The sequence below is a fragment of the Onychostoma macrolepis genome, chromosome 13, assembly GCF_012432095.1.
Source record: "Onychostoma macrolepis isolate SWU-2019 chromosome 13, ASM1243209v1, whole genome shotgun sequence".
NCBI lineage: Eukaryota > Metazoa > Chordata > Actinopteri > Cypriniformes > Cyprinidae > Onychostoma > Onychostoma macrolepis.
In genome coordinates, this window is record NC_081167.1 from 23810042 (window position 1) to 23835813 (window position 25772).

A 25772-nucleotide genomic window follows, 5' to 3' on the forward strand; every position below is an offset into this window, starting at 1 on the left:
TGGAGAGCCAATGATAGTGTAACCCTAATGATGACCTGATAGGACCTCTCCCATGGAAAGCCCATGGTTCATTGACCTGATGTTGACTTAAGAGGCTAATTATATGGGCCATTTGGTTCACACTTTTGTAAACATAAGTACAGCTGGCTACAGTTGATTGCAAATAAATTTGACTAAAGTTAATTAAAAACAAGTAATCTTTCAAAGCAAACAATTGTCGCACTAGTAAAGTTTTGATGGATAATGATTGTAATCAAGGTAAAAACAATAGTGACATTCAGAAGTCATACCTTAGGCGCGGGTGGGTTTGTTATTATTGATGCACAAACAAACCGTGTATGTGCACTCTTGGCACACTGATCAAAATAACATTGTATTTCTACATGAACAAAGTTCAGTATATTCATGTAATTGTCAAAATTGATGTATTGATGTTATAACAGATGCTCTCCAAAGATGTTTTGGTGATGTTAGTGAGGATCAGTAATATTTATGTACATATGAACATCCAAACATAGACATCATTGCTTGTTCTGACAAAGGAATGTGTTCATTGATAATGTTGACCCGCCTTCAGATCGCCTTCAGTTTCCACAGATTCAGAATGTTTGTATTTTTCATTTGTATTTTGGTGTTTAATAATTCTGAATGTATCTGTATATGCAGTCCTTTGGGATCTCTTATGTTTTGTTTGGTATGGCAGCTTTACTTGTGCTTCTCCGTTTAAATTACTATATAAATGAGAAGAGAAAGTACCTTTAAGTTGTAAAAAATGTATTAAGTGACATTTTTTGCAAAGTATGTTTGGTAAAAAAGAACACTGAAGGTTTAAATCTACCTTGAATTTATTTTGTATTTTTAAAAATAATAACATGCAGTTGAAAAGTAATAACACTAGAATACAAATGGGGGAGGGGCGACCTTAAAGTATTGATTTGGAGAGGAGGGGGGCCTTGGAGTAAAAAAGGTTGAGAAGCATTATTGTGGGATTGTCTTTCCTATCAAAGATACATGCAATGGCTAAAAGAAGGTGTCTTAGGAGACAATATAATTAAGTTGCCAACCTTTTTGACCACTATTCACATTGACGTGATGCCATTAAATGTTGCCTAAGTAGGCGTCTCACTAGGTTTGGAACAGAGCTAAATGTTCCGGCTCACAGAAAAAGGTGATTCATTCAGTGCCATTTCTCAGTTCTAGCTTTCTCAATAATGGATACCACATTCCCAGACCTTTTGCACTGGTGTCCTACGTGTAGCATGCTTACTTAACATACATGATTCATAGTAGCCATATATACAGCAGGATAATTCTCTGCAGGAAGGAATCTATTGCATAAATTCACTCTTACAAATAACCAATTCTTGCAGATATCCAACTTCCCGGGATGCAGATTCTTTAGAAACCCCAGCTTTCAGCTATTCTAACGTTTATTAAGCATAAAGCTATCGTTTCAAACAGCTTTAATGTAATGCAGCTGTGAAAGGCATACAGTGCCATTGTTGCACCAAGGTCAATAAGATGAGACCATCCTTAATGACTTCAGTGCTCGTACTGATAGAGTCATTTCTGTACAGAATGTCATTGTTTGGAATACAGACTGTCTGTTACTCACATTTCCTATGTGATGAACAACCCACAGTCTTTTTGTGTGTCTGAGGTTGTTCAGGACAACTGATCAATTCAATGCTGCCATCCAATTATGAAGAATGAAGTCATAACTTCTATTTCATTCCTCACAGAATTTCACTTCGCCACATTCACGTTGATAACAGAGACCACTTCCTATTGAAATTACCTTGTCACACAAAGAGAAAAATAACAAAAGGATGTACTTGCAACCATGTGTACAGACGCACATACTTCTTGCAATGCATTGCAATATAGGTGCAGAGATACAATCATGCAGTAGAAAAGATAAGGCCAACTGCAGAGGGAAGCCGTTTACTGACTGGTTAGAATGGGATACAATCTCAGTCGAATGCAGACAGGAGTGCAAAATGCTGTGTAGGGAGGGATGAAATGAAAAGAGGGAACAAAAAAGGGAAGCAAGAAACATGCCAGAAAATGAAAAGCTTTTGTTCTGAACGTGGGATACCTCTGAGAGTTTGCCCAAAAGCTTTACCACCAACTACAAATTGAATTGATGCACAGAGAAGGAACAATTACCATGCTGTATATTGTGTATACAGGGTGTGCAGGGTTTGATCATGGTCTTTGGAGGCCCACTTAATCAAGAAACAAAATGTGAAAGAAAGGCAACTTTACAGTTTTAAATGCCATTTGTGAAGAGGAACAGTACCAGCCAAAAGTCTTGAAAAAATAAAACCAAATAATCTTACATTTTCAAAGAAAAGAAAAAAAAAACGTATTAAAAATGATAAAAAAACAAACAAATAAAACAAACACTGCATGATCCAAGAAAGAATCAATCACACAAAGAAGACTAATCTTCTGAAAGCAAATTTTACATTTTATCTACAAGAGGTTAAATATTTTATTTCCCTAAATTGCAATCTTAAATTTCCAAATAAAATATAAAATCAAATAGAATAAAATCAAATCTAACAAAGACAATACCAATTTACATTTTAAAGTAAACAGGATATTTTAAGTCTGTAATCTTTAAAAAATAATATAAAAATTAAGTTAAAAAATAAAATAAGAAAATACCAAATCCCAATAAAAAGACTAATAAGAATTCAGTATATGCAAATTTTACATCTTATCAAAGTAAGTAAATAGGCATCTTTAAATCTGTAATCTTAAAGAAAAAAAAAAGAAAAAAATGAATCAAATTAAATTAAATTATTAAAATAAAATAAAAAATAAAACAAAACAGGCAGAATAAACTGCAAACTAGAGGGAAAAATGGGCAATAAGGGTAACAAAAATATTAAATAACACGGTAATAAGAACTCACATCCACTCAGCTGGAAGAAGTTGCTGAATATAGTTTTAGTTGACAAATATTAAAACTGTTGAATCTTTTATAAATTCTCTTTGTATACAATTGGACCCGAAATGCGAAACAGTATACAGATTTTGAATAAACAAATGTCTGGTGAGTCTAGGTGTCTCCAAACTTTTGATTGGTACTGTGCATGTCAGCAGGAGTAATGGGAGCCTTTGAAATGACAAGGGATGAGAATCAAAACACACTGAAGCAAAACTCATGTGTCTCTTCTCATGTCCCTCATCATCACAACATCACTCATGCAAGCTGTTCTGACTGCTTAGTGTCTTGCTGTACTCTCTCTCGTCATTCACAGCCATGTGCCCTCAGGTGAGGGGTGTTACTGCCAGCCGGTCCTGCTCTTGCTGTACAACTATTTAAAAGCAAGATGCTGTGTAAACACAAAAGGTTTGTGCCTGCTCAGCCAAACAAGAGGCAGGGTGTGATCTTATGGCTCGGCGCCTGTATCCAAATAAATGTTGCATGAAAGCATCATTTGCATGGAGAGATATGTGCTGTTTCCTGTCGTCTCCTATCTCCCTGCCTCAGCTGGGGCCTTGGTTCATTACCGTGTCACATACTCATGTCAACCAATAAGACTAGTTTAAGAGTAATGCATTTTAAGCTGTAAATAAGAATAGATCAAAGCAAGGACACAGTGTTGAATTTACCAACAGGTCATAGGAATAACACTGCTGTATGAATGCTGGGGGAGATTCAGTGGGTTTTATGACATTCTGTAAACCTTTCGGACCCTGCTGCTTTAGAGTATGCAAAAAGTCTAATTTAAAGGGCCGTTTACATAAAAACGAAAAAAAAAAAAAATAAATAAAAAATTTGCTCACCATTGCGATGTTCCAAACCTGTTTACTGTTTTGTGCGGTACAAAAAGAAGAGATTTTGAACAATACACTTAAACAAAAATAACTGTTATATAACCTGTGCATGCTGTATTCCAAATCCCTTGAATGCATACAATACCATTGAGTGAGGTAAGGACTTCAATTTCTGGTTATTCACTACTAACCTTCTCTACCGCTGCAGCTCTCCAGATGTCATTCTCTGTTAAACTAGCAGTACAATGTTATTTATTAATTTATTTTTTTAAATCCATATTTGTATACGTGAGAGCAAATGTTTTCTACAGAGGGAAGAAAGAATATTGGTGAATATAAACTTACATTTCTGTTATTTCTTCACATAAAGCTATCATATGGCTTAAGAAATCTGGAAAAAATATTATTAAAAAGTTTTGGCTTGGTTTATTTATTTATTTAGTTTTTTTTTTTGTTTTGTTTTGTTTTTGAAAGAAGTGCCTTATGCTCATAAAGGCTAAACAAAAGGCTGACCAAAAATACAGTAAAAACAGCAATTTGTTATGTTATAATTTAAAATATTTTTTGTATTTTATATATAGTTAACCTATATATGTTATAACAATTTATTATGATTTATTTTACAGTTTGTTACTTGATGCCATTTTTCAGCAGCCATCTCTCTAAGCTTCAGTGTCACATTATCCTTTAGAAATTATTAATATGCTACTAATATGCTGATTTGGTACTGAGGGAACATTTTATTATTATCATAATCAATGTTTGAAACAGGTAATATCTTTGAAATGTTACTTTATGTTAATATGTTTGAAAACCGTGTAATACTTTTGTGAAAATAATGCATCCTTGTTAAATAAAAATATTAATTTCTTTAAAAAAAAATTACTAACCCCAAAACTTTGAACAATAACATAGAATAATATATTATAATGTAATATACAATATAATGCATTTTTTGTCCTATTTGGACTAGACGTGCATGCAAAACAGGTAAGTGAAGATTTTTTCCTTTTGTGCTTTACAGAAGAAAAACAGCATACAGGTTTAGAGTGACATGAAGGTGAGCAAACTATGACAGAATTTTTTTGATGAACAAGCCTGCAAAAGATAGAAGGAAGACTACAAAAAAGGGCAAAATACAGCAGCTTTGGGATATAAGTCATTTTTGTGGGAATGGCTAGGTTTCAATCCACGGGTTGTGCAATAATATACAGTGTATCTGCCAGGCGACCCATGTACTAAGATATGAAGTGTGGGCTGAGAACGGCTGTGAATCAGAGTGTGTGTAGAACTAGAGAGAGAGAAAGAGATAGTGAGAGAGAGAGAGAGAGAGAGAGAGAGAAAGAAATAAAGAGAAAAGGAGATGGCATGTGAGCCTACGCACATCTCTAGCTCAGTAATGTATGCAGCAGTGGATGCTAATTTCCTATTTCTCTCCCCAGAAAAGAAGTCCTCGGATTGCCAAAGCACTCTATTTTTATCCCTCCCCAACATTCTTTTCATTTCCTCCCTGATACCGTTACAACACCGTCATACAAAAAACTCATTCACTGACTGGCCTCTGGCCTCTCTTATCCCACAGACTTCATTCATTTAGGATGCCCACAGTGAAAGAACAGATGCCAGGCCGGTTTGATTGCGTTTCGCAGGTCACACAAGTGCCATCGAAGGGGGTCAGATGTATAACAAGGAAAAAAGCATTTGGCCACATCATAGTTCAAAACAACCAGATGCAATCTAGACGGGGGCATGCACACGATCATCTCATTTAAGAGTCATTCTGTAACATGGGCTTTTCTCTCGGCGGATTGTTAAAAGTGATGAGTCAGACTTTTTCATTGCATAATTTCATACAGCAGAAGGGTAAAGGACCTTAGGGTAGCCGCTAGGGATGCGTATTTTGTTAAGTCTGACAGATAAATTCAGCAGAGTGCTCAGGGTGGGATGATGGGAATAGGCGGAGTTTCACTTTTGTGCTGTATGCAGCCAGCATTTAGCTGATTCATACGGTTTCAACAAATACTAATACATGATAATAGCTCAAACATTCCAGTTTAAAAAAAAAAAAAACTTTTAAAAATCGCATTATGTGTCATATAATGATCCATATCAATTTGGTTTAATTCAATTAGCATATACTGGTATTACTGAACACACAAACATCTCCTGTGTACTGAACACAAACTACAGTCCATGTAGAGCTGCTGCCCCAACTCTAACCAATATAACTGCAAGAAACTGTCTAATAAACCATCATAGTGAATTAAAACTAACATGTTAGCCACTGGAAAAAGAAGTCTTAACAATAGGTTGCAAAAAATGTTTCATAGAGAGGGAAGATAAACACACACACACACACACACACACACACTTGAATTTGTGGTTTATGGGGACTCTCCATAGGCGTAATGGTTTTTATACTGTACAAAACGTATTTTCTATTGCCCTACACCTAAACCTACCCCTACCTAAACCTACCCCTTACAGGAAATTACTGGCAATTTTTTAGTATGTTTTTTAAGCCTTTTGTTTTACGGGGACACAGGAAGTTTCTTCATAAACCATGTTTACGTTCACTGTAAAAAATGAAAAGTTGACTTAACTTAAAATTTCAAGGCAACTTGCTGCACAGCTTTTTGAGTTTACTCAACTTTGGACCAAGTTGTTCACTCAACCCAAGTCACTGAGTAAAGTCGCATGTCTCTTTTTTTGTTCAGCTAACACAGTTTTGTTAGTTAAAAAGACTTGTAATGCTTTTCCAATGTGTCTCAAATTATGTTCTGTGAGCTTTTTTACTTGTTTACAAATAGCAAACATTAATGGATAAGTTAATCTAATAAGTAGACAATATTGTCTTTGTTCAACAACTTACAAGACTAAGATATCCAGAAAATGGAAAGAAGTGGTTAAATATACTCTAGGCCTCAAAACTAGACACCAACCTCAAGAACGGTGGCAATCAACAAATGTTAAAAAGATGAGGCCTTTACATCACAGTACAACAAATAACTAACAATAATGATAAAACAACAACAAAAAAGTTTAAATGAAATCCGCAAACAGAAAAACAATAATCCTATAACAGTAACTGCATAATTTATTCATGCTGCAATGCATGCTGGGAACTCACAAAGCCTTAACATTTAAACAATATGAAATTCTTTGTTCAGACAACTGTGTTTGACTAGTTGGGACAAAATTTTGGGTAATTTTGTTGGTCTGACAAGGGTTTTTATGTAGTTTCAAGAAAATAGCATTTTTAGTATATGAGACTCAAAAGGTCGTAAACTGGAAAATGTGCAGTTGCATTTTTTTACAGTGTTGTAGTACCCATGTCATTATACACATTTCTGTCCTCGTAAGCCATATATACCAGTACACCCACCCACCCACCCTTTGAATAGCATTTGAAATCGAATAAAAAAAATACCAACAAAAATATAGTTCATAGTCAGCCAAAAGTTCTTTTTTTAATCTTAAGCTCACCAAGGCTGCATTTATGTGAACAACAACAACAACAAAAAAGTAATACTGTAAAATATTATTACAATTTAAAATAACTGTTTTACATTTTTTTTAAATATTTATTTTTGTGGCATTTTTGCCTTTATTAGGATAGGACAGATCAGAGCTGACAGGAAGCGAAGTGGAAGAGAGAGATAGGGGCCAGGATCGGGATCGAGATCGGGAAAAGTTCCCTGAGTCTGGATTCGAACTCGGGATGCCCGTAGCACAATGGCACTGTATGTCAGTGCACTGCCCGCAAGGCAATCGCCACCAAAATAACTGTTTTCTATTTAAATATATATTAGAAAATGTAATTTATTCCTGTGAGTGCAAAAGCTGCATTTTCTTCAGCATCACAATTGTCACGAATCCGGTCTGTGAACTTCCATTCACTCACCACCAGAGGTCACTCACTCACCATAGTTACTTTTGCACTACACTAACTGTTGCACGTCACCTCCGGACTACAGTTCCCATCATTCTTTGCACTGACGAGATGCACACAGCTCATTGCATTGATCACACACAGCTGATTCCCATTTGCAAACTGTACTTAAGCCATGGACTTTCTCTCCCTCACTGCCGAGTATTGTATGTGCTTATCGCTCCCCTAGCTTTAGTTACTTTACAGAGCCCTTGATAGTTTTCCTAGTCTTGCCTTGCCTGTTTTGGATTGTGTTTTCCCCTGCCTGGACTTTTGCTTATGTTTTCTGATTATCTCTCTCGTTGAGCCCCTTTGGATATTGTTTGCTGTCGTCTGACCCATGCCCGTTTTTGATGACTCTTTGCCTAGCCTGTGATATTCCTGTTTACCATTGTTTGACCCTGCCTGTTATTACCTCTTCTCTGTCTTTGAAATAAAGCTTGCACATGGAGCCGCACGTCTCACGTCTCGTCAGCCCCGTTACAACAATGTTTCAGAATTCTTTCTTATATTATGTTAAATTAAAAAGATATTTCATAATATTACTGTTTTTACTGTATTTTTGATCAAATAAATGCAGCATAAGAGTCTTCCAGAAACATTAAAAAATATGATGTATATAATTAATACATTAAAATAGGGTCTTAATATGAGCCCATTAAACCGCCATAAGGCAGAACAGTACTGTAAATGATTTTACTTCCATTTTCATTTAATCATTTAGCAGATGCTTTTATCCGAAGTGACTTACAAATGACGACAAAAGAAACAATCAAACCAAGAAATGCGCAACAATATATAAGTGCTGTGACAAGTCCCAGTTAGTCTACCTCAATGTACATAGCAAAGTTTATATTAGACACAACATAAACAGAATAGAATACTTCATCTATTACTATTCTAAATTGTGGCTATTATTAGGGCCATGCATCATCAGAAAAAAAAAAATCTAAAGTTGTATCAAGGTTGTGATGTGATTTACTGACTACATACTCCACCTATTGGTTTGCCCAGCACTTTAATAATCAAGTAGTCAAGCTCTGTTTATAGTTACTGTACAGATACAATCAGACAAAATGACAGCTGATTTGATCAGAAAGTACTGACATTGTAACTAAATATAGTGTTGAAAAAGTTGGCTGTTGTCACTTCCAAGTACTCATCCCTAGTAACCACACAGTGAGACAGACCTCCGCATTATACAGCTGCACAGCACTGTGGTATTCACTACTGTTGAATGAGTAATAGCTTCTGAATCGCTACGGCGACGCATCAGATCCCTGTGAAACTGTGGCGTGATCAACTGAATACAAATGTGCAACATTTCAAGTTAGAGCAATCTGTGCCTGAAACACAGCAGACATGTATTATGAGTAAGTGATCTGGTCTCAACGAGCATAATAATATCAGGAGGGTTTCAAATGACAGACGAGCGTGTGTATGTGCGCATGCGAGTATGCTTCACTGTGATTAAAGAGATTGTGCAGAAACCTCTTTTGCACCCCCTGTTCTGTGCATTCATCAGACGGGGCTTGCTCGTCTTCCTTTGATGGAAACCAGCAGCCAAAATTTAATGAAACACTTGGAACTTGTTCTTTGGCAGAAGTGATAGGGTCTGTTCTGTCTCTGCAGACAAAGTCAAAAATAGGAAAGCAAAGAAAATTGGAAAATCATTGGAAGGGTAAGACACCGTTTAACAAGGAAGAAAGTACGATTCAAGCAGTTACAATGGCTTCAAATCACAGTGTGATCCTTAATAATTCTCTCCCATGCTGAAGACATCAATGGACAAATACTGCAGGGGAGAGCTGGCAGAACAAAACTAGAAAGTCATGCATATCCAGAGAGCCACAGTTTCCTCTCACGAGCCACTCTTTCCTTCTATGAATGCAGAAATGTGGAGTATTTGGCAGATTTGAAGGTTAGTTGAATATAACGCTTGGAATTTTCAAGGGAGATATTAGATATGCATTTCAAATGATTGTAAATGAGAAAGAATATAAACATGCCTGTCTATCAACTATCATTTATCTGAACTAGCATTCAACTGTTTTACTTAAAGCACGTTAAACAGGGTCATACAATGAAAAAAAAAAATAATAATAATTTTCCTTGATGCCATTAAATAAAAATGATACACTACGAATACACTACAATATTCAGATCTCGCAGTTTGTTCCACAATCCAAAAAGACCATCTATTGAAATCAAGCTGCAAAAGTGGCTCAAGGCTAATTAAAAAATCTCTATGGTTGTGATATCACATGCAGCCGTGCACATTTACATATTCGAGACACCTACTGCCTGCTCAGTCAGGGTTAAACAACAAGCTGTTCCTGGGCTGTGTACAGAAACTATCGCTCTATTCACAGTATTCTTCTGAAGTATCTCAAAATCACAAGTAAGTGGCTGAAATTAATTTTTACCAAGGTCCCTGATAACTTTAGTATGACTTGAATGACTTGAATGTAGACATGAATTTGTAGTCTACAGTTGTAACAGGGAGGTTCTGATCGATATATCAATATTGACATGTTATTTGTCTTCCACTCACCTGTTCAAAAGTTTGGGGTCAGTACTTGTTTTTTTTTTTTTAAATAAATTTATACTTTTACCAGGATACGTTAATCATTAACATTAAAATATAAAAGTATTACAAGATTTCTTATTCAAATAAATTCTGTTTTTACAGCTTCCACAAAAAAATAAAGCAGCACAACTATTTTCAACATTTATAACAATAATAAATGTTATCAGCATATTAGAATGATTTCTGAACGATCATGTGACACTGAAGACTGGAGTAATGATGCTGGAAATTCAGCTTTGCTATTACAGGAATAAATTACATTTGAAAATCTATTAAAACTTTAAATTGTAATGATATTTCACAATATTACAGATTTTACTGTATTTATGATGCAGCCTTAGTGAGATAAGAGACTTTTTTCATAACCATGAAAAAAAAAAGACACATATCAACCTGAAACTTTTGAACAGTGTGTAAATTTTCAAGTCAAGTTCTTCATATTTACTGTACAGGTAAAAGAAGTTTAGCCCAAAAGCAGACCCAAAATCAATGCGCTGGCGAAGAAATCAAACCCAGGTCGACTGCTTGGAAGGCAACCTTGCTCATCAGTATACCATCAAAGCAGTGATGTAAATTTTATTGCAGGGTTTTCCTATGACCTTCAACAAATTTCCATGAATTACTCATGGAAAACATGTAGAAATTATATAAAAATAAAATATAAATTGCTGTATGAATTTCCAAATATATGTACGGTACCAATCTTTTGAAATGATAAGATAATTAAATGACCATACTTATTAGTGAACAAAATGTCTCCAATGAGGCCAAGGAGTCAAGGTTTTGTTGGGGCATGACCCCATTAGATCCTGCAGAGAGATGCCATAAGTACACCATCTGGCAGCAAAAAGCATCTTTCTGCTTTGATGGCCATTTAGAAGGATCTGTTAAATTTCTTGCAAGTATGGATGGGTTGCAAACAAATGTCTTTCTCCATGTGTTCTATAAACCTCCTTGAACAAGAGCCGCAATAGAGAGACTGATGCTGTCCATTTACTCCATCTAAGAGCAATACCTTAAACTCTAAAGAGCAATATTCAGCAATAGCTATTGTTTTTTTTGTTTAAAAAAATAGAACACAATTTTAACTACATAAATGAACACTTATAAACATGACTTTTCTATTAGTAGAAATCACAAATAAAAATTATTTGCAGGTTTTCCATGGGAATCCATTTAATAAGGACTAAAATAAACAACTAGCAAAGACGTAATCAGTAGGACATGTATGATTTTACCTGAATAACCAACTCAGTGGAAGGCAAGTGAATTAAAACAAGTTACAGAGGTGTAAACATAAAGCCCTATGAATGACAGATCTCACCCTGCAGGTGGGTGAGTCAGTAGGTAGGATGCAGTTGGGTTGCTATATCTCACCGACTGAGCAAACACAGAGGGCGGTTCCATCTGACTTGGCACGGCAGGTAGAGTTGTGCAGGCAGGGGTTATGCTGCAGGTCGCAGGGGTCGTAGGCTTGTTCACAGAGGAGGCCTGTAAAGAAGGGCGGGCAGGTGCAGGAGAACTCCCCTGGGACGTCAGACTCCACACAATGTGCTCCGTTCAGACAGGGAGAGGAAGAACATTCCTTCACATCCTCTCCACAATCCAGGCCTCTCCAGCCACGAGGACACATGCACCTATAAGGCAAAAGAAGCATTTTTCAGTTAAGAGAGTTCATTGTTTGCTCATATAATTTCAAGCTTATGTAATTTTTTATATTCTGGCTGCTCTTTTCCGTATAACAAACATGAACACTGACCAAAGTGTGTTAAGTTCTAAATAAAATAAAATAAAATAAAAAAATCACAAAAATGCACCATAAAAGAGAATCATAAAAGACTCATAATGCGCTAAATCATTCAGAAGGAAAGGATTTGTTTTTATGTTTTTGAAAGAAGTCTGCATTCATTTGCTCAAAATGATGGTAAAAACAATATTATGAAATAATATTGTAAATTAAATAAATGTTTTCTATTTTCTATTTTAAAATGTAATTTATTCCTGTGATTGCAAAGCCCAATTTACCATTTGATCTTTATTTAACTTTTTTTTTAATATGGAAAAGTTCAGCAAGGATATTCTTGAAAAATACCTTTTCTGTTTCATGGAAGACAAAGTCGTACAGGTTTGGAACAACATGAGAGCGAGTAAATGATGACATTTTTCATTTTTGGGCAAACTATCCCTTTAAGACATAACTCAGACAAGAATAGTGTCTTGAAATCCTTTGGAATTCCATTGTGTGAATTACTGAGGAAAATGATATTGTACTATTACAATATTCATTCACGTACAGACCGACTGACAGTCCTGGCACACGGTGACCTTGTAGCATAAAAGCAAATTCCCCCAGGGGCCAACTCCGATTTGGCTTAGCCCTGTGGTGCTTTTCACTAATGAATGTCATACGTCTCTGAAAATCCCTTTTTGTTCATTTTAGACCAGGATTACAATGTGTGCCATGAACTAAACTCTTATAAATTAAACCTTCTACTTAATTTCTGTGGGGGAAAACTCCCACACACAATAGCTATTTTAAAGAGGCCAGACATGATATTCCTATAGGTGTTATTAAAAGAAAATGAGCAAGGAGTCATAATTATATGGTAGACATGCAAATGAAAATCATAGCAGGCACATTTCTATAATCTTCCATCAATCTCACAATCAAAACACGGTAGCCCATGAGATACAGTACATTATTTACACAAAATATAAGAAAACAACTTAAATGTCAAGTTCACCCTGTTTCAGTTTTAAAGGCCACTTTAAAATAGATTGATGTGCACATTTTATAGTCTATTTGATGTATTTCCTGTCGAAACAGGAAGTTGGGCAAGAGCATGTCAAATATGTTTTAGTTTACGTCACAAAAATGAAATCTGTATATTAGTATAGTCAACTTTTAGAACTACACCAGCAATGCTATAAGCCACAAATCTCCAAAAAGCTACGCAAACTGAAAACAAAACACGGTTTTACTTTATTTTGTCATTCATAGTCAAAACGGAGTCAGTGTTGGGAGATTTCTGGACAGTTGAAGGGATTTATAGGTTAATTGCACTATTGGTCTGAGAAGCATTAAATCCCAGACAGCTGGAAGTAGGACACTGGGAGGTTAGAGCAGTGAGCTGGGATTATATTTACCAGAGTGAATCCCAGAGAGTGCCGGAGGTATCTGCATTCCACTTGGTGGCAGTGATCTTACAGCCGTGCTGCCAATCCCTGTCTTAAACCCATCCTCTATTCTCTCGCTCTCTCCTTTCAGTCTATTTTCTTCCCTCCTTCACTCTCTTTCCTCCCTTCGCTGCCCTTAGCAAGAGGGCACGTTAGGTGAAACAGAAGCAGGAGCTTTTCTCTCAAGAGAGTCACCGATTGAGAGAAACCTCCACTTGCTGTGCTGCATTGATTGATTCATTTGTTTTACCTGCCATCTGCAATTCATTATCTCACACGTTTTTGAAAGTGCAGTCTGTCTCTGCATGACGAGAGAATAGGTGGCTAAACTTAGTGCTGCTTTTTTCATACGTAGTCCAGGGTTTGGTAAATGCGGATTTATGAAAGCCTGGAGGTTCATGAGGGAACTGCAAGGGGTTAAGGGTTGATGAAAAGCTAAGAATTAAATATATCGAATGCAACATTTTTAAAAAATAAAAGTGACTGGAAGATAATCGCAATATAGCTTAGTGCAATAATAATAATAAAAAAAATCCTGCAACTTAATTAAACAGCTGTATAGTTCGATGCAGCTAATTTCCTTCTATGATGATCAAATATTCATTATTTTTTCAGTACAAATGTAATTTACAACTGCAATGTCTTTATTTTTATAATTAGAGTTAAAACATAATTGAATTTATTGTCATTAAATTAGTGAATTTTTTTTTTTTCAAGTAAATATTCTATGTCTAAGGCGTTCAGCTGATTTTTAAAATCCACTAGCTGATATTAAACTGATCCCGTTAGGATGTATAGGAATCAGAATGTAGAACACACTTTTACATTTTACACGCCTGTTAATTTGACATATACAATACACTATATTTGATGTAAGAAAAGATTGCACATTTTAATTGTATATCTCTGCCAAAATGAACATTTACATGAACTCAAAGCTGACACACATGAATTAAAAGCCTCAAAACTCTAATGGAGACATTTAAGAAATAGTTTTTTTTTTTTTAAAGGAGTCAACATCAGCAGGAAATGCAAAGAAATCCATTTTTAGTGATTAAATAAATAAAAAAATCTACATAAACTGGACTACCTCATTGATCAATGTAGGTTGTTGGAAAAACTAGTCAACCATGTGCCCCATCTCTAGCCTGTCCATTCATCCAGATTTTCTTTGCTCCGTCAAGCTGTGTTTTTGCAACCCACCTGTAAGCGTTGAGGAGGTCTGTACAGGTGGCGTTGTTTTTACAGGGGTTTGATGAACATTCATCGGTCTCCCACTGACAGAACTCCCCCTCCCAGCCGGGCAGACAGAGGCAGTCGTAACTCTGTAATGCAAATGAAGACGAGCGAATGAAAAGATAATAGAGAGCGGTGTAACACTTTCATCTAACCCTTGCCTTGACCTAGATAAATACAGCATATTCTGCCACCAATCACTTGACGCACCTGAAAATGTCTTCATTAAAACATTCACAGTAAATTAACAACATAACAGATGACAGTACAGCAAAACAGTGTGGCGTTAAAGCAATAATTCATCCACAAATGAATATTTTAAAATATACTCATGACAACTCGTGATAATGTTTGTATGAGATGCCGAAATGACTTGGCTTGTATAAAAATGCATGATTATATAAATATACACTGTACACTACTGTTCAAAAGTTTGGAGCTAGTATAGTAAAAGAAAGGAAATTAATACTTTTATTGAAACATACTTTTAAATTGATCAAATAAATGCTGTTCTTTTGAACGTTCTATGAAAAAAATAAATAAATAAAAAATAACAGAAAATGTATCACATTTCCACAAAATTATTAAGCAGCACAACTGTTTTCAAAAATGTTCTAATATATTTGACTTTAAATATAATAACAGATGACACTTCAAGCAATTTATTGAAGCATGAATCAAGCCAGCAAACAAAGTAAATGTACCTTCCTATTCCTTTCTCTGAAAAAAAGCACACACACACACACACACACACACACACACACACAAGACGTGTAGTTGTGGTTTATATTATAATTTGTACTGAGGGCAATCTGTGGGCAGCTTCAACTCTCAGCCCACCTACTATTAACTCCAAATGTATTTAGCATGGTTTTCCAAGTTGTTATCTTTACGGAAGAGCAACCATTGCTATGCAAATGCACTCACTCAACCACCCACCACTGCACATCAGATATTCAGGCATGTCTTTAAAGGCATGCAAACTATTAATTTTGGCATAAATTACTAAAGAAATCTGCATGAACCACGCATTTCAAAGAGAAATATTCAGAATTACACCCCATGCTCTGAAATAAACAGCACTTGAAGTGAATGAATGCATACTCTCTATTTAGTGTTCGAATAGAAGCCACGATGTAAATGCATTTTCTTCTTTTTCAGTTCAGATGTGCTGTCCTTTCTGTCTTGTTGAGTTTACTAAGTCTCTCCCCTCCACTTTGTCATTAAAGTTTTCATTATGAAAATTAATCACTGTGGGTGGTTTGCTGTCTGTTATTTTGCATGGCAAAGGTTTATTCCATCTCATCCCATACAATGGCAATGAGCACAGGTTTGCACAGTCAAGGCATGGCTAGAGTTCTTCATAATGGCTGCCCTGAGGGTTGATCCTGGAGTGCATGCTAATCTGTGCTTCATCCAAACGCAGACACAGTGTTAAGCTCTGCCTAATGTAATTTGAGCACCGCGGGCCTTATTCATAAGACAGAAGAAGCTATGCAGACATGATGTGATAGATCAGATGCCTCCAGAAGACTTCTGTTTTTCACCCCTGGCTAAGGATAGTATAATCTTATTTAGGCTGCTAAATCATCAGCTGGGATCGTAGCTCTCCCAGGAAACCCAGGGTTGTGCGGGGTATTTTTATTTTAACAGAAGTAAATAAATAACTACATAAACACTGCCAGGAAGTAAACCGCAATCTGTGAGAGGGATTTCGAAAGCTTGCTCCTGTCTCTACATGAAGTTGCACAAGAAAACTTCTTTTTGGAATAAGATAATTGTGATAGAATGAGTTAGAAATCTCTCATCTACTATATGTGAGATGAATTTCTGCAGAATAGTGCAGCAAATTGCTGCTTGGAAAGACAAAATTTTGATATTATATATAAATAATGTAATGTAATGGTTTTAAATAATTATGTAAAGCAAGTGCTATTTATAAAATGATGAATATTTTGTAGTAGTACTGTAACACCACATACAGTACAGGAAAATGGCATGCTCAAAATTATGGCAGAATACATGCAATATTATTAATTAAATATTTAATAATGTGTACAATTGAGAAACTTTCAGTCAAATGGGCTGTCAAAATTAATGACTAAACATGAGCAACTGCAAACAGATCAAGTTAATTGGAATTCTGAGAACTATGTGCATATACATATTTCAAAATAACAATTAATAATTGTATCAATAAGTAATAAGATTGCTGAAGTAGTCACTTTATTAATTTTAAAAAACAGCTTTATATTATATGCGCTTAAACTTATCTTAAACTATTACTGAACTGATAGTCAAAAGGTAGAGCCATGTTAATTTTCCATGCCCCAATGCATGCTGCAGATAGCAAATAGAACTGAACTATAAATGAGCAAGACAGCACATTTATAACTTGTTAGATTATGAAACAACTACATATAGAATAGCCTTATGCATCATTGAAAAGTCCTCAATTCAGTCACATTTTATCTGCTATCATAAAATATACCACATTTAGCAAATTATATCATATTTAGTAAATGATATACTTTAGTACAAACTGACACTCACAATAAACAATAAATAAATATAAAGTAAAACAGATTTGTACTATAACTATAAACAACAGCTACCAAAAAAATTGTGCATTTCATACAAGCAAATACATCTTAATTGAGATGAAGTGTCTATGACATGTGAAAAATGTAGGAGGAAATTGGATTGCCAATTTTTTAGGGTTACGGCAATTTAAAAAAGATGGAGTGAATATAGCGAACAGATGAGGAGAGGAGACATGGATTGTGGGGTACAAATGGAGTGATTTGTTATGTCTTAAGAGAACACAGAGGACATCGGGCCATTGCGCACACTTCACAACACCATTATGCTCAAGGGGAATGTTGCAACAGCCCCTTCAACAAAGACAAGTTCAGAAAAAAAGGTGCTATGGGGCTATAAACAGAGTGTTGTGTTGAGGTTGTTTAACACTGCTGAGATGTGAAGTGAAAAGAGGAATGATGTAATGGCTTAAGGTCTTGTTCCTATCGCTCTACTGGTGCCATGATCATGGGTTTGATTTCAAGGGAACATGCATACTGATGAAATGTAAGATGATTTGGATAAAAGTGTCTGCCAAATTAATAAATGGGATATAATCCCAAACTCTTTGTAAAACCTTGTTAAAGGGGTCATATACTGTACCAGGAAGAATCAAATTGTCATTGATCTTCTGAGAAAGTAGTTCATTACACCATGAATGCTGTTAATGAAGGATAAAGCAGATTAAAAACTATTTAACGCAAAAGCAAACCTGTCGCTCGCTAATTAATGCAGCACAGCTTTGTATCATCAAATGCTAAATCTTTACATGGGGGTTTTAAAGGCAGCAAAATGGGGTTGGAAATAGTCATAAACTAAATTATGGCCTTTTTTGCTGAACAGTAAAATAATAAAATATATTAAAGGAATAGTTGAAAAAATTCCAACCACATCCATCCATCTACCACATTCAAGGAAACAAAAATAATAACTTTTTTCAACAATTTCTTATTCAGATTCACATGGACTATTTTATTGATGCCCTTACTACCTTTCTGGGCCTTGAACATGTCAGTTCCATTGCTGTCTTTGGAGGGTCAGAAAGCTCTTGGATTTCATCAAAAATAAATTAATTTCTGTTCCGAAGATGAACAAAGGTCTTACGGGTTTGGAAAGACACGAGGGTGAGTCATTAATGACAGAATTTTCATTTTTGAGTGATCTATCCCTTTAAAATTGTATATATACTGTAAGTTTGGGGTTGGTACGCTTTCATAATGTTTCTGATATTTTAAGATGTCTCTAAAGCTCACCAAAGCTGAATTTATTTGATAAAGAATGCAGTAAAAACTATCTATTCATCCATCTAGCCATCCATCTTTCCCATCCACCTCTCTACCACATATAAAATACAAAAAACCCATAAAAATAAATCAGTATACAAAAAAACAAAACAATATTGTGACCCCTACACTGTGCAATTGTATAAGAAAAAGAAAGAAATGAAATGAAATGAAAAGAAAGAAAAGAAAATATTTGCTCCACCATAGAGTAAACCCTTAGAAAACAGTTAAGTTGCAAAACTACATTGAAAATGTCCCCACGTCACCACTTCTCACCACATGCCTCTAAATTCAATCAATTTAACGAGTTCACAAATATTCAAAGCAAGATGATTTGCATCGGATAAGCGCGACCTAGCTCTTTTGCCTATTATGTTTGTCCTTCCAGAGACCCACATATTGGGCAGGTGGAGACTCCTGTTGGCAAACCAGCATGACAGAATTCACATTTTCACACACAGAGAAAGGTCAATCTAATTTACTGACTGTATGGAAGTAATACACTCCCATGTGACTTTCCATGGCTGGCTCTCTCTCCCCATCCCACGTCCTTTGCTATATAACCAGCACGTGGAAACATAGAATTTAAGAGCTCAATTACATGGTAGCAAAACCATTTCCCAATCAGTGATTTCATACTTGTGACAGTAGAACAATCTTTTAAAGCGCTCATGCAATGAGCATATAGAAGCTATTAACACACTGATGCTATTCTAAAACTTTATTGCAAGCCATAAACATGTCAGAAAAAAATTTGCTGCATATTTCTTTTAAATCGCTTCCTTTACATTTGTAAGCAAGATAAAATATTTATCTCAAATTTGAGTGTGTCATGGCTTTAAACAGACTTAGCATGATGACTGCAGTCACCTCATACGTCCTGCATCAACGTAATACTAGCAAGAAGAAAAAAATTGCATGTTGTTGACACCTTAACACAAAAAGCCAGTCTATCAAAGGCGCTTTTCTTGATCCGTCAATGGCAAAGTCATCGGATCATCTTTTGTCAAGGTTACTCTCTATGCATCTCCGAGATGATCTCATTCCCCGATGCAAAATAGCTACTCAAATCATTAATTAACCCAGCATGCAAGAGGGCTAATATCCCCGCCTGCATCTCTGTCCACAGGACAGCAGCCTACAAACCGCCCACCTCTAGGTTTCGAGTAATGCCGTGAATAGCCCAATTGCATTCTCCATTCAGAAACCGGGGCCTAGGGTTGCATTATTCATCATGAATAAATGATAAACTATTTTTGCCCTCCTGTTCTGTTCTGAGAGCTACTGGAATAAAAATAGAGGAAAAGAAGAGAAAGCCTGTGAGATAAATAAGAAGAGAATAGGCTGGGGAGGGGCGGAAGAGTGTGAAATGAGAGCACAGAGGCTGGTATCTCTCTTTTTGGCTGTATTAGAGTGGGTTTGCTGAAAGGGAAGGAAAAGCCGATTTGGGATGAGAGCCAAACAACTGCATGTCACACAGGCTTCTGAGCCACTGATTGCTCTCATTGGCCCTCTCTTTGTTCTCAGAGATTGTGAGGTAACACAAGCTTAATCTACAGAACAAAACTGCAGCTCAGTGAATAAAGACTCTGGATGTTTTGTCCAGACTGATATGACTGTGTCTGTAATAGAAGAAGTATACTAATGATGTTGCATACTGTTATATGTTAGAATTTTTAAAAGACAACTTGAAATTATATTTACAACATGCACATCTTGAGTAATGTGGCGTTTTACCAAGTGAAATACTGATTTGATTGGATTGGACATTATTGCATAATACTGTTTTCCCCCACTTCTTTGGTTAAATCAGCAAAAAAATTAAAATTACATGCGGAAATGGAAGATTGTGAATTTTAATTTTTTTCCCCCTTATAATATCATGCACTGATGAACTGTTCAATACAAGACCAGGGACAAGTTCTTAGAAGGCAGAAAAATAATAGTGAGTTTTTAGGTAAGCTTATGTTTAAGAGTCATAATTGTCATGAATCAATTCAATGCATGAGAATCAACAGCTACTGTATATGGTTAAATCGAGTGCAACAGTGACTTTCTCAGTGACCCTTGGTTCTGGAAACATTTTCCCCATTCATTATTCCCTTAGGGATTTTTTTTTTTACATTTTCATTCACCGAAAATTACAAACAAAAAAGTATTTGAAAATTGGACAAAAAGACAACGGTATAAGACTGAGTACTTAAAGGGATAGTTCACCCCAAAAATGAAAATTCTATAATTTATTACTCACCCTCAGGTCGTTCAAAACCCATAAGACCTTTGTTCATCTTGAGAACACAAATTAAGATATTTTTGATAAAATCCGAGAGCTTTCTGACCCTGCATAGACAGCAATGGAACACGTTCAAGGCCCAGAAAGATAGTAAGGACATTGTTAAAATAGTACATGTGACATCAGTGGTTCAACTGTAATTTCACGAGGCTACGAAAATACTTTTTGTATTGTATTTTGTATTTTCATAAAGCTCTTGGATTTCATAAAAAATACCTTTATTTTTGTCCCAAAGATAAATGAATGTTTTAAAGGTTTGGAACAACATGAGGGTGATTGATTAATGACAGAATTTTAATTTTTCTGTGAACTATTCCTTTAACAGGGAAATAATTACATTTCCATTAACTCTTGCAAATGACAATCAAATCAAAGATGACAGATAAGTATAAAACTTCACTAGTTTTATATTTATCTGTCATTTGCTGTTGCATATACAGAAACAACAGATTTTACATTTATTGGAAAACAAAACCTTGCTGCTAAAAACATTTTTTTGGTGCAATTTGCTTGCTTTGTTTGAAGATTTTCTTTGCAGAATCATTGGTAAGGTAGTTTTCACACCAGGAATTCCACTGTTAAACACGATTGTTTAAAAATAGGTTGAATTTATGCTGGCTGACACATTCAACAAAAGTATACCATCGATTAAAAACCTTGTAGCTCAGTTAGTTATTTGTGATATAAACACTGTCTTTAAAACAAAACAGAACCTGCACATTAAATGGTTACAGTTTACAGTATTTGTTTTAAAAGTATTAAAATTAATCAGACTTAATTAATTGTTTTGTAATTGTAGACTGAAGTTTGTGGAGAAGAACAGCATGGTTACAATTGGTCTATACATTATTTGTTCTGTGCCGGTTACGTCATATCTCAGGTGGGCCAGGAATTATTTATATTTTATTAATTGCCTTGCACAGAGAACAATAATCATTTAACAACAGATGTTACAGCACATTAGTGGTTATTATGCTTAGTTCCCATATGTATTATTCTAAGAACTGCTGTTGTTCTTTCATTAAGAGCTGTATATGGAAACTAATAGTTAGTTGAAGATTAATTGTCCTTACCAGATGGAGGTCCACACAAGTCGAGTTGTTTTCACACATGTTGTTGACACAGTCATTGACGTCCTGCTCACATCTTATTCCAGCGTAACCAGGGTTACACAAGCAGTAAAAACCATCCACAGCTGAAGCACGAAACACACAGGGAGACAGAAGAATTCACTTCAGAAGAGACTAAATACAGTTTCCTATTTTAGAAACGCATGAGAAACATTTACAGAAAAAATGAAGTCGCAATGACGTGCTTACGAACTTGGTTTTACAAACACATCATTCAAGGACATTGTAGTTATCTCTAGCACTATTTTCAGGGCTGGTTCTTAAATTACAGTAAAAATTGTAAAGCCAATGTCAGTGCAGAAATCATAGCAAGCAATAAAAACAACTCAATCACCCAACAACCCAATTTTACAACATACACTATTGTTCATAACATTGAAAAAAAAAAAAAAAATCAAAAATACCATAAAACAATAATGTTGTGAAATATTACTACAATTTAAAATAATGTTTTCTATTTCAATATATTCAATTTATTTGATTTCCAGTTACTGAAACCAGTTGTGCTGCTTAATATGTTTGTGGAAATTGATAATGTAGCACGTAACATTATAAAATGAAAAAAATTAAAATAAAATCTGTATAAAAGTGTATAGTGTCTCCAAACTTTCATATCTTTCATGGGGCTAACTTAAATAAATAAAAATAAATAAATTTAGCATCCCTAGCACAGTTAGCTAACCAACTATGATATGTGTCATGTGCAGTGTTGGGCACATTACTTTAAAAAAAGTAATTAGTTATAGTTACTAGTTACTTCTCACAAATAGTAACTGACTTACATCATTATAAAAGTAATTAATTACCAGGGAAAGTAACTATTGCCTTACTTTTAAAAAAATGTTCAAATGTCAAATAACTTTGGATGCCCCCAATATTAAATATGTTAAATTAATGAAATGGACACTAAAGAGAATATATTATTATTATACAACATTGTACATTAATCTACACTATGTATCTACTGACACTTAGTATCAGTCAGTCAAGCATTAAAATATAATATTATGATAATTTAATATTATTGTCACGTCCTCTGTTGTGTGTCATGTGTTCCCGCCTCCTGTGTCCATATTTGGTCTTGTTCCTGTCCTTGTTAAGTGTGATTATTAGTTAAGTGTTGTCCAGCCATGTTTTGGTATTTATCAGTGATTGTCATGTGTATTTAGTTCCTGCCTGTTTAGTTAGTTTTGGTCTGGTCTACTCGTTATTCCCCGGTGTTCATGTCTGTGTGAACCTTGCCTTGTCTTGCCCTGTCCTGATGTCCTCATTAAAGACTATTATTTTGAAGTTACTCCTCGTCTGCGTGTTCCTCGTTCCTCCCTGCTGTGTGCACCGTGACAGAAGACCAGACCTAAACAGTAAGCGGCGCCCCTTCATCACGTTTTGTTTTCCGTTTATTTTAAGTCTTTTGTTTTGGTTTTCCTGTTTGGTCCGGTCTGTCCCGCGGCATGGAAGTCGCCGCTCGTCCATCCCGCCGTAGCCCACAGCAAGTGGGCGTGGGAGTTCGGCGGAATTGCCGCGAGTGCCGCGAGTCCAGGCAAGCCCGCCTGGAGCGCGTATGGCAAGCCCGCCTGGAGCTCCCGCCCGCCGGCCGCCGCTGACTCCAGTCCAGACCCGGGTCCCCGTGGAGCAAGTCCACACGTGACGGCCAGGAGTGCCGTCTTGTCGTGCCCACAGGAACATTTTAACAAACCTTGTCTTGTCCTGTCATGGAGGCGTTGCTGAGGGACCCTGTGAGGGCCCCTGACTCCTTGTCATGCCCAGTAGAAGCCTCGGCTTCCGAGCTGTTCCTGTGGGCTGTCCTGTTTGTGTCTGGCCTGTCCTGTCCCTGTCAGTTTAGCCCTGGAGGGCTATCCTGTCCTGTCTGTGTGTCTGGCCAGTGTCCTGTCTGTTAAGCCCTGGAGGTCTCCTGATACCCCCTGGATTCCCCAAGGAAATTTTTTTTTGGGGGGGGGGGGTAGTAGAGCTCTGGGTAGGGTGGGCGGGCGAAGAATGTGGCCAGGGCCACGAAGACCATCCGCCATGGCCGCCTGAGCTCCCTGCTCCGCCATGGCCGCCTTGAGCTCCCTGCTCCGCCATGGCCGCCTTGAGCTCCCTGCTCCGCCATGGCCGCCTTGAGCTCCCTGCTCCGCGATGGCCGCCTGAGCTCCCAGCTCCGCCATGGCCACGAAGATCATCTGCCATGGCCTCCTGAGCTCCCTGCCCTGCCATGGCCTCTGTCTGTCTGTTCCACTCTGGAGGTCCCCGTCCTGTGTTCCTGTCCATGTCTGTCCTGAGGGGCCTCCAGAGTGCCCACCTCCCCTCCCTGGTGGAACTGTTACGGCGCGGGTCGCGCCTTTCAGGAGGGGGGAGTACTGTCACGTCCTCTGTCGTGTGTGTCATGTGTTCCCGCCTCCTGTGTCCATATTTGGTCTTGTTCCTGTCCTTGTTAAGTGTGATTATTAGTTAAGTGTTGTCCAGCCGTGTTTTGGTATTTATCAGTGATTGTCATGTGTATTTAGTTCCTGCCTGTTTAGTTAGTTTTGGTCTGGTCTACTCGTTATTCCCCGGTGTTCCTGTCTGTGTGAACCTTGCCTTGTCTTGCCCTGTCCTGATGTCACCATTAAAGACTATTATTTTGAAGTATCTTCTTGTCTGCGTGTTCCTCGTTTCCTCCCTGCTGTGTGCACCGTGACAATTATATGATGATAGAACTTTAGTAATTAGAATAACCAAGTATGAATGCATATTTGTCATCAATATAAAACGCACTAAGGATTAATGAGCTGCTGGGTTCATGAATATTAATCACGTTGTCTGCGTTCGCTCGAATTGATTTGCTGAAATCAAAACAGGGACGATAATAGGTGAGCGCCAGCCAATGAGATTGTCGTTTGCACATTAGTTCCGCCCACTACCAGACAAACCGGCAGTTCTTAAAAGCTGAAGAATTCCAAAGGAACTCAGTTATTATGACAGGAAAATACAACCAAGAATATCGTTTACATGTAGCGCGTCAATTCTGCATGTTATGAAAGACTCTCTTGCTCTGTATCTTTGTTTGCGTGCGTGTATGTGAGAGAAAGCGACAGCGAGTCGTGCGCCTTCACACTAGAGTTTATGGTACGTCAAATACAGCTACACTGCGCATCCATTCAGATGAACTGAAAAATTAAATTCTAATAATATAATCTAGAAACGCCACATTTTATTGTCAGTAACGGTAACGGCATTGTAACGGGGGAAACAGTAATTCGTTTGATTACTCGTTACTGAAAAAGAATAACGCCGTTAGTAACGCCGTTTATTTATAACGCCGTTATTCCCATCACTGGTCATGTGAATATCTATGTGCATTTCTTCTAGAAAACATGGGATGACAAACAATAAACATTAGTAGAATAAACACCTTGCATAGCACAATTATTTTGCATATATAACAATTACTTTCAGATTTTAAGACATGGCAACTTGACATTTTAAGCACTTAAGGCATTTAAAGACACTTAAGACATTCAAACTGTGGATTACATGTTTTAAGCTCTACAAATGCCTAATTTTTTACACTCTATATTTCCCTCCACAGCCACTGAAGTCAAAAGACTTATCATATTCTCATCATATTCTCTCTTTTGTCCATAAACCTTTGCTCTTAAGCTTATTAGTAAAACCGTCTTTCTCTGCTTGCGCAACTCCATGGTCATTTATATTCACTCCAGCAGCTGGAAACACAGTGTGTCCAATTAAATGTAAAATGTGTGTTTGTGTAGCCATCTCT

General features: G+C 36.6%; 1 protein-coding gene across 1 annotated transcript in view; it reads right to left on the minus strand.

Moving 5' to 3' along the window:
* The window catches only part of eys (eyes shut homolog), a 209067-nt gene that overhangs the window by 124440 nt on the left and 58855 nt on the right, over positions 1-25772 (minus strand). Inside the window, exons 18-20 of the mRNA XM_058795808.1 lie at positions 21956-22077; positions 14694-14815; positions 11691-11950 (exon numbers count right to left, since the gene is read on the minus strand). Coding sequence (XP_058651791.1) covers positions 11691-11950; positions 14694-14815; positions 21956-22077 — 504 coding nt within the window. The remainder of the gene's footprint in view (positions 1-11690; positions 11951-14693; positions 14816-21955; positions 22078-25772) is intronic.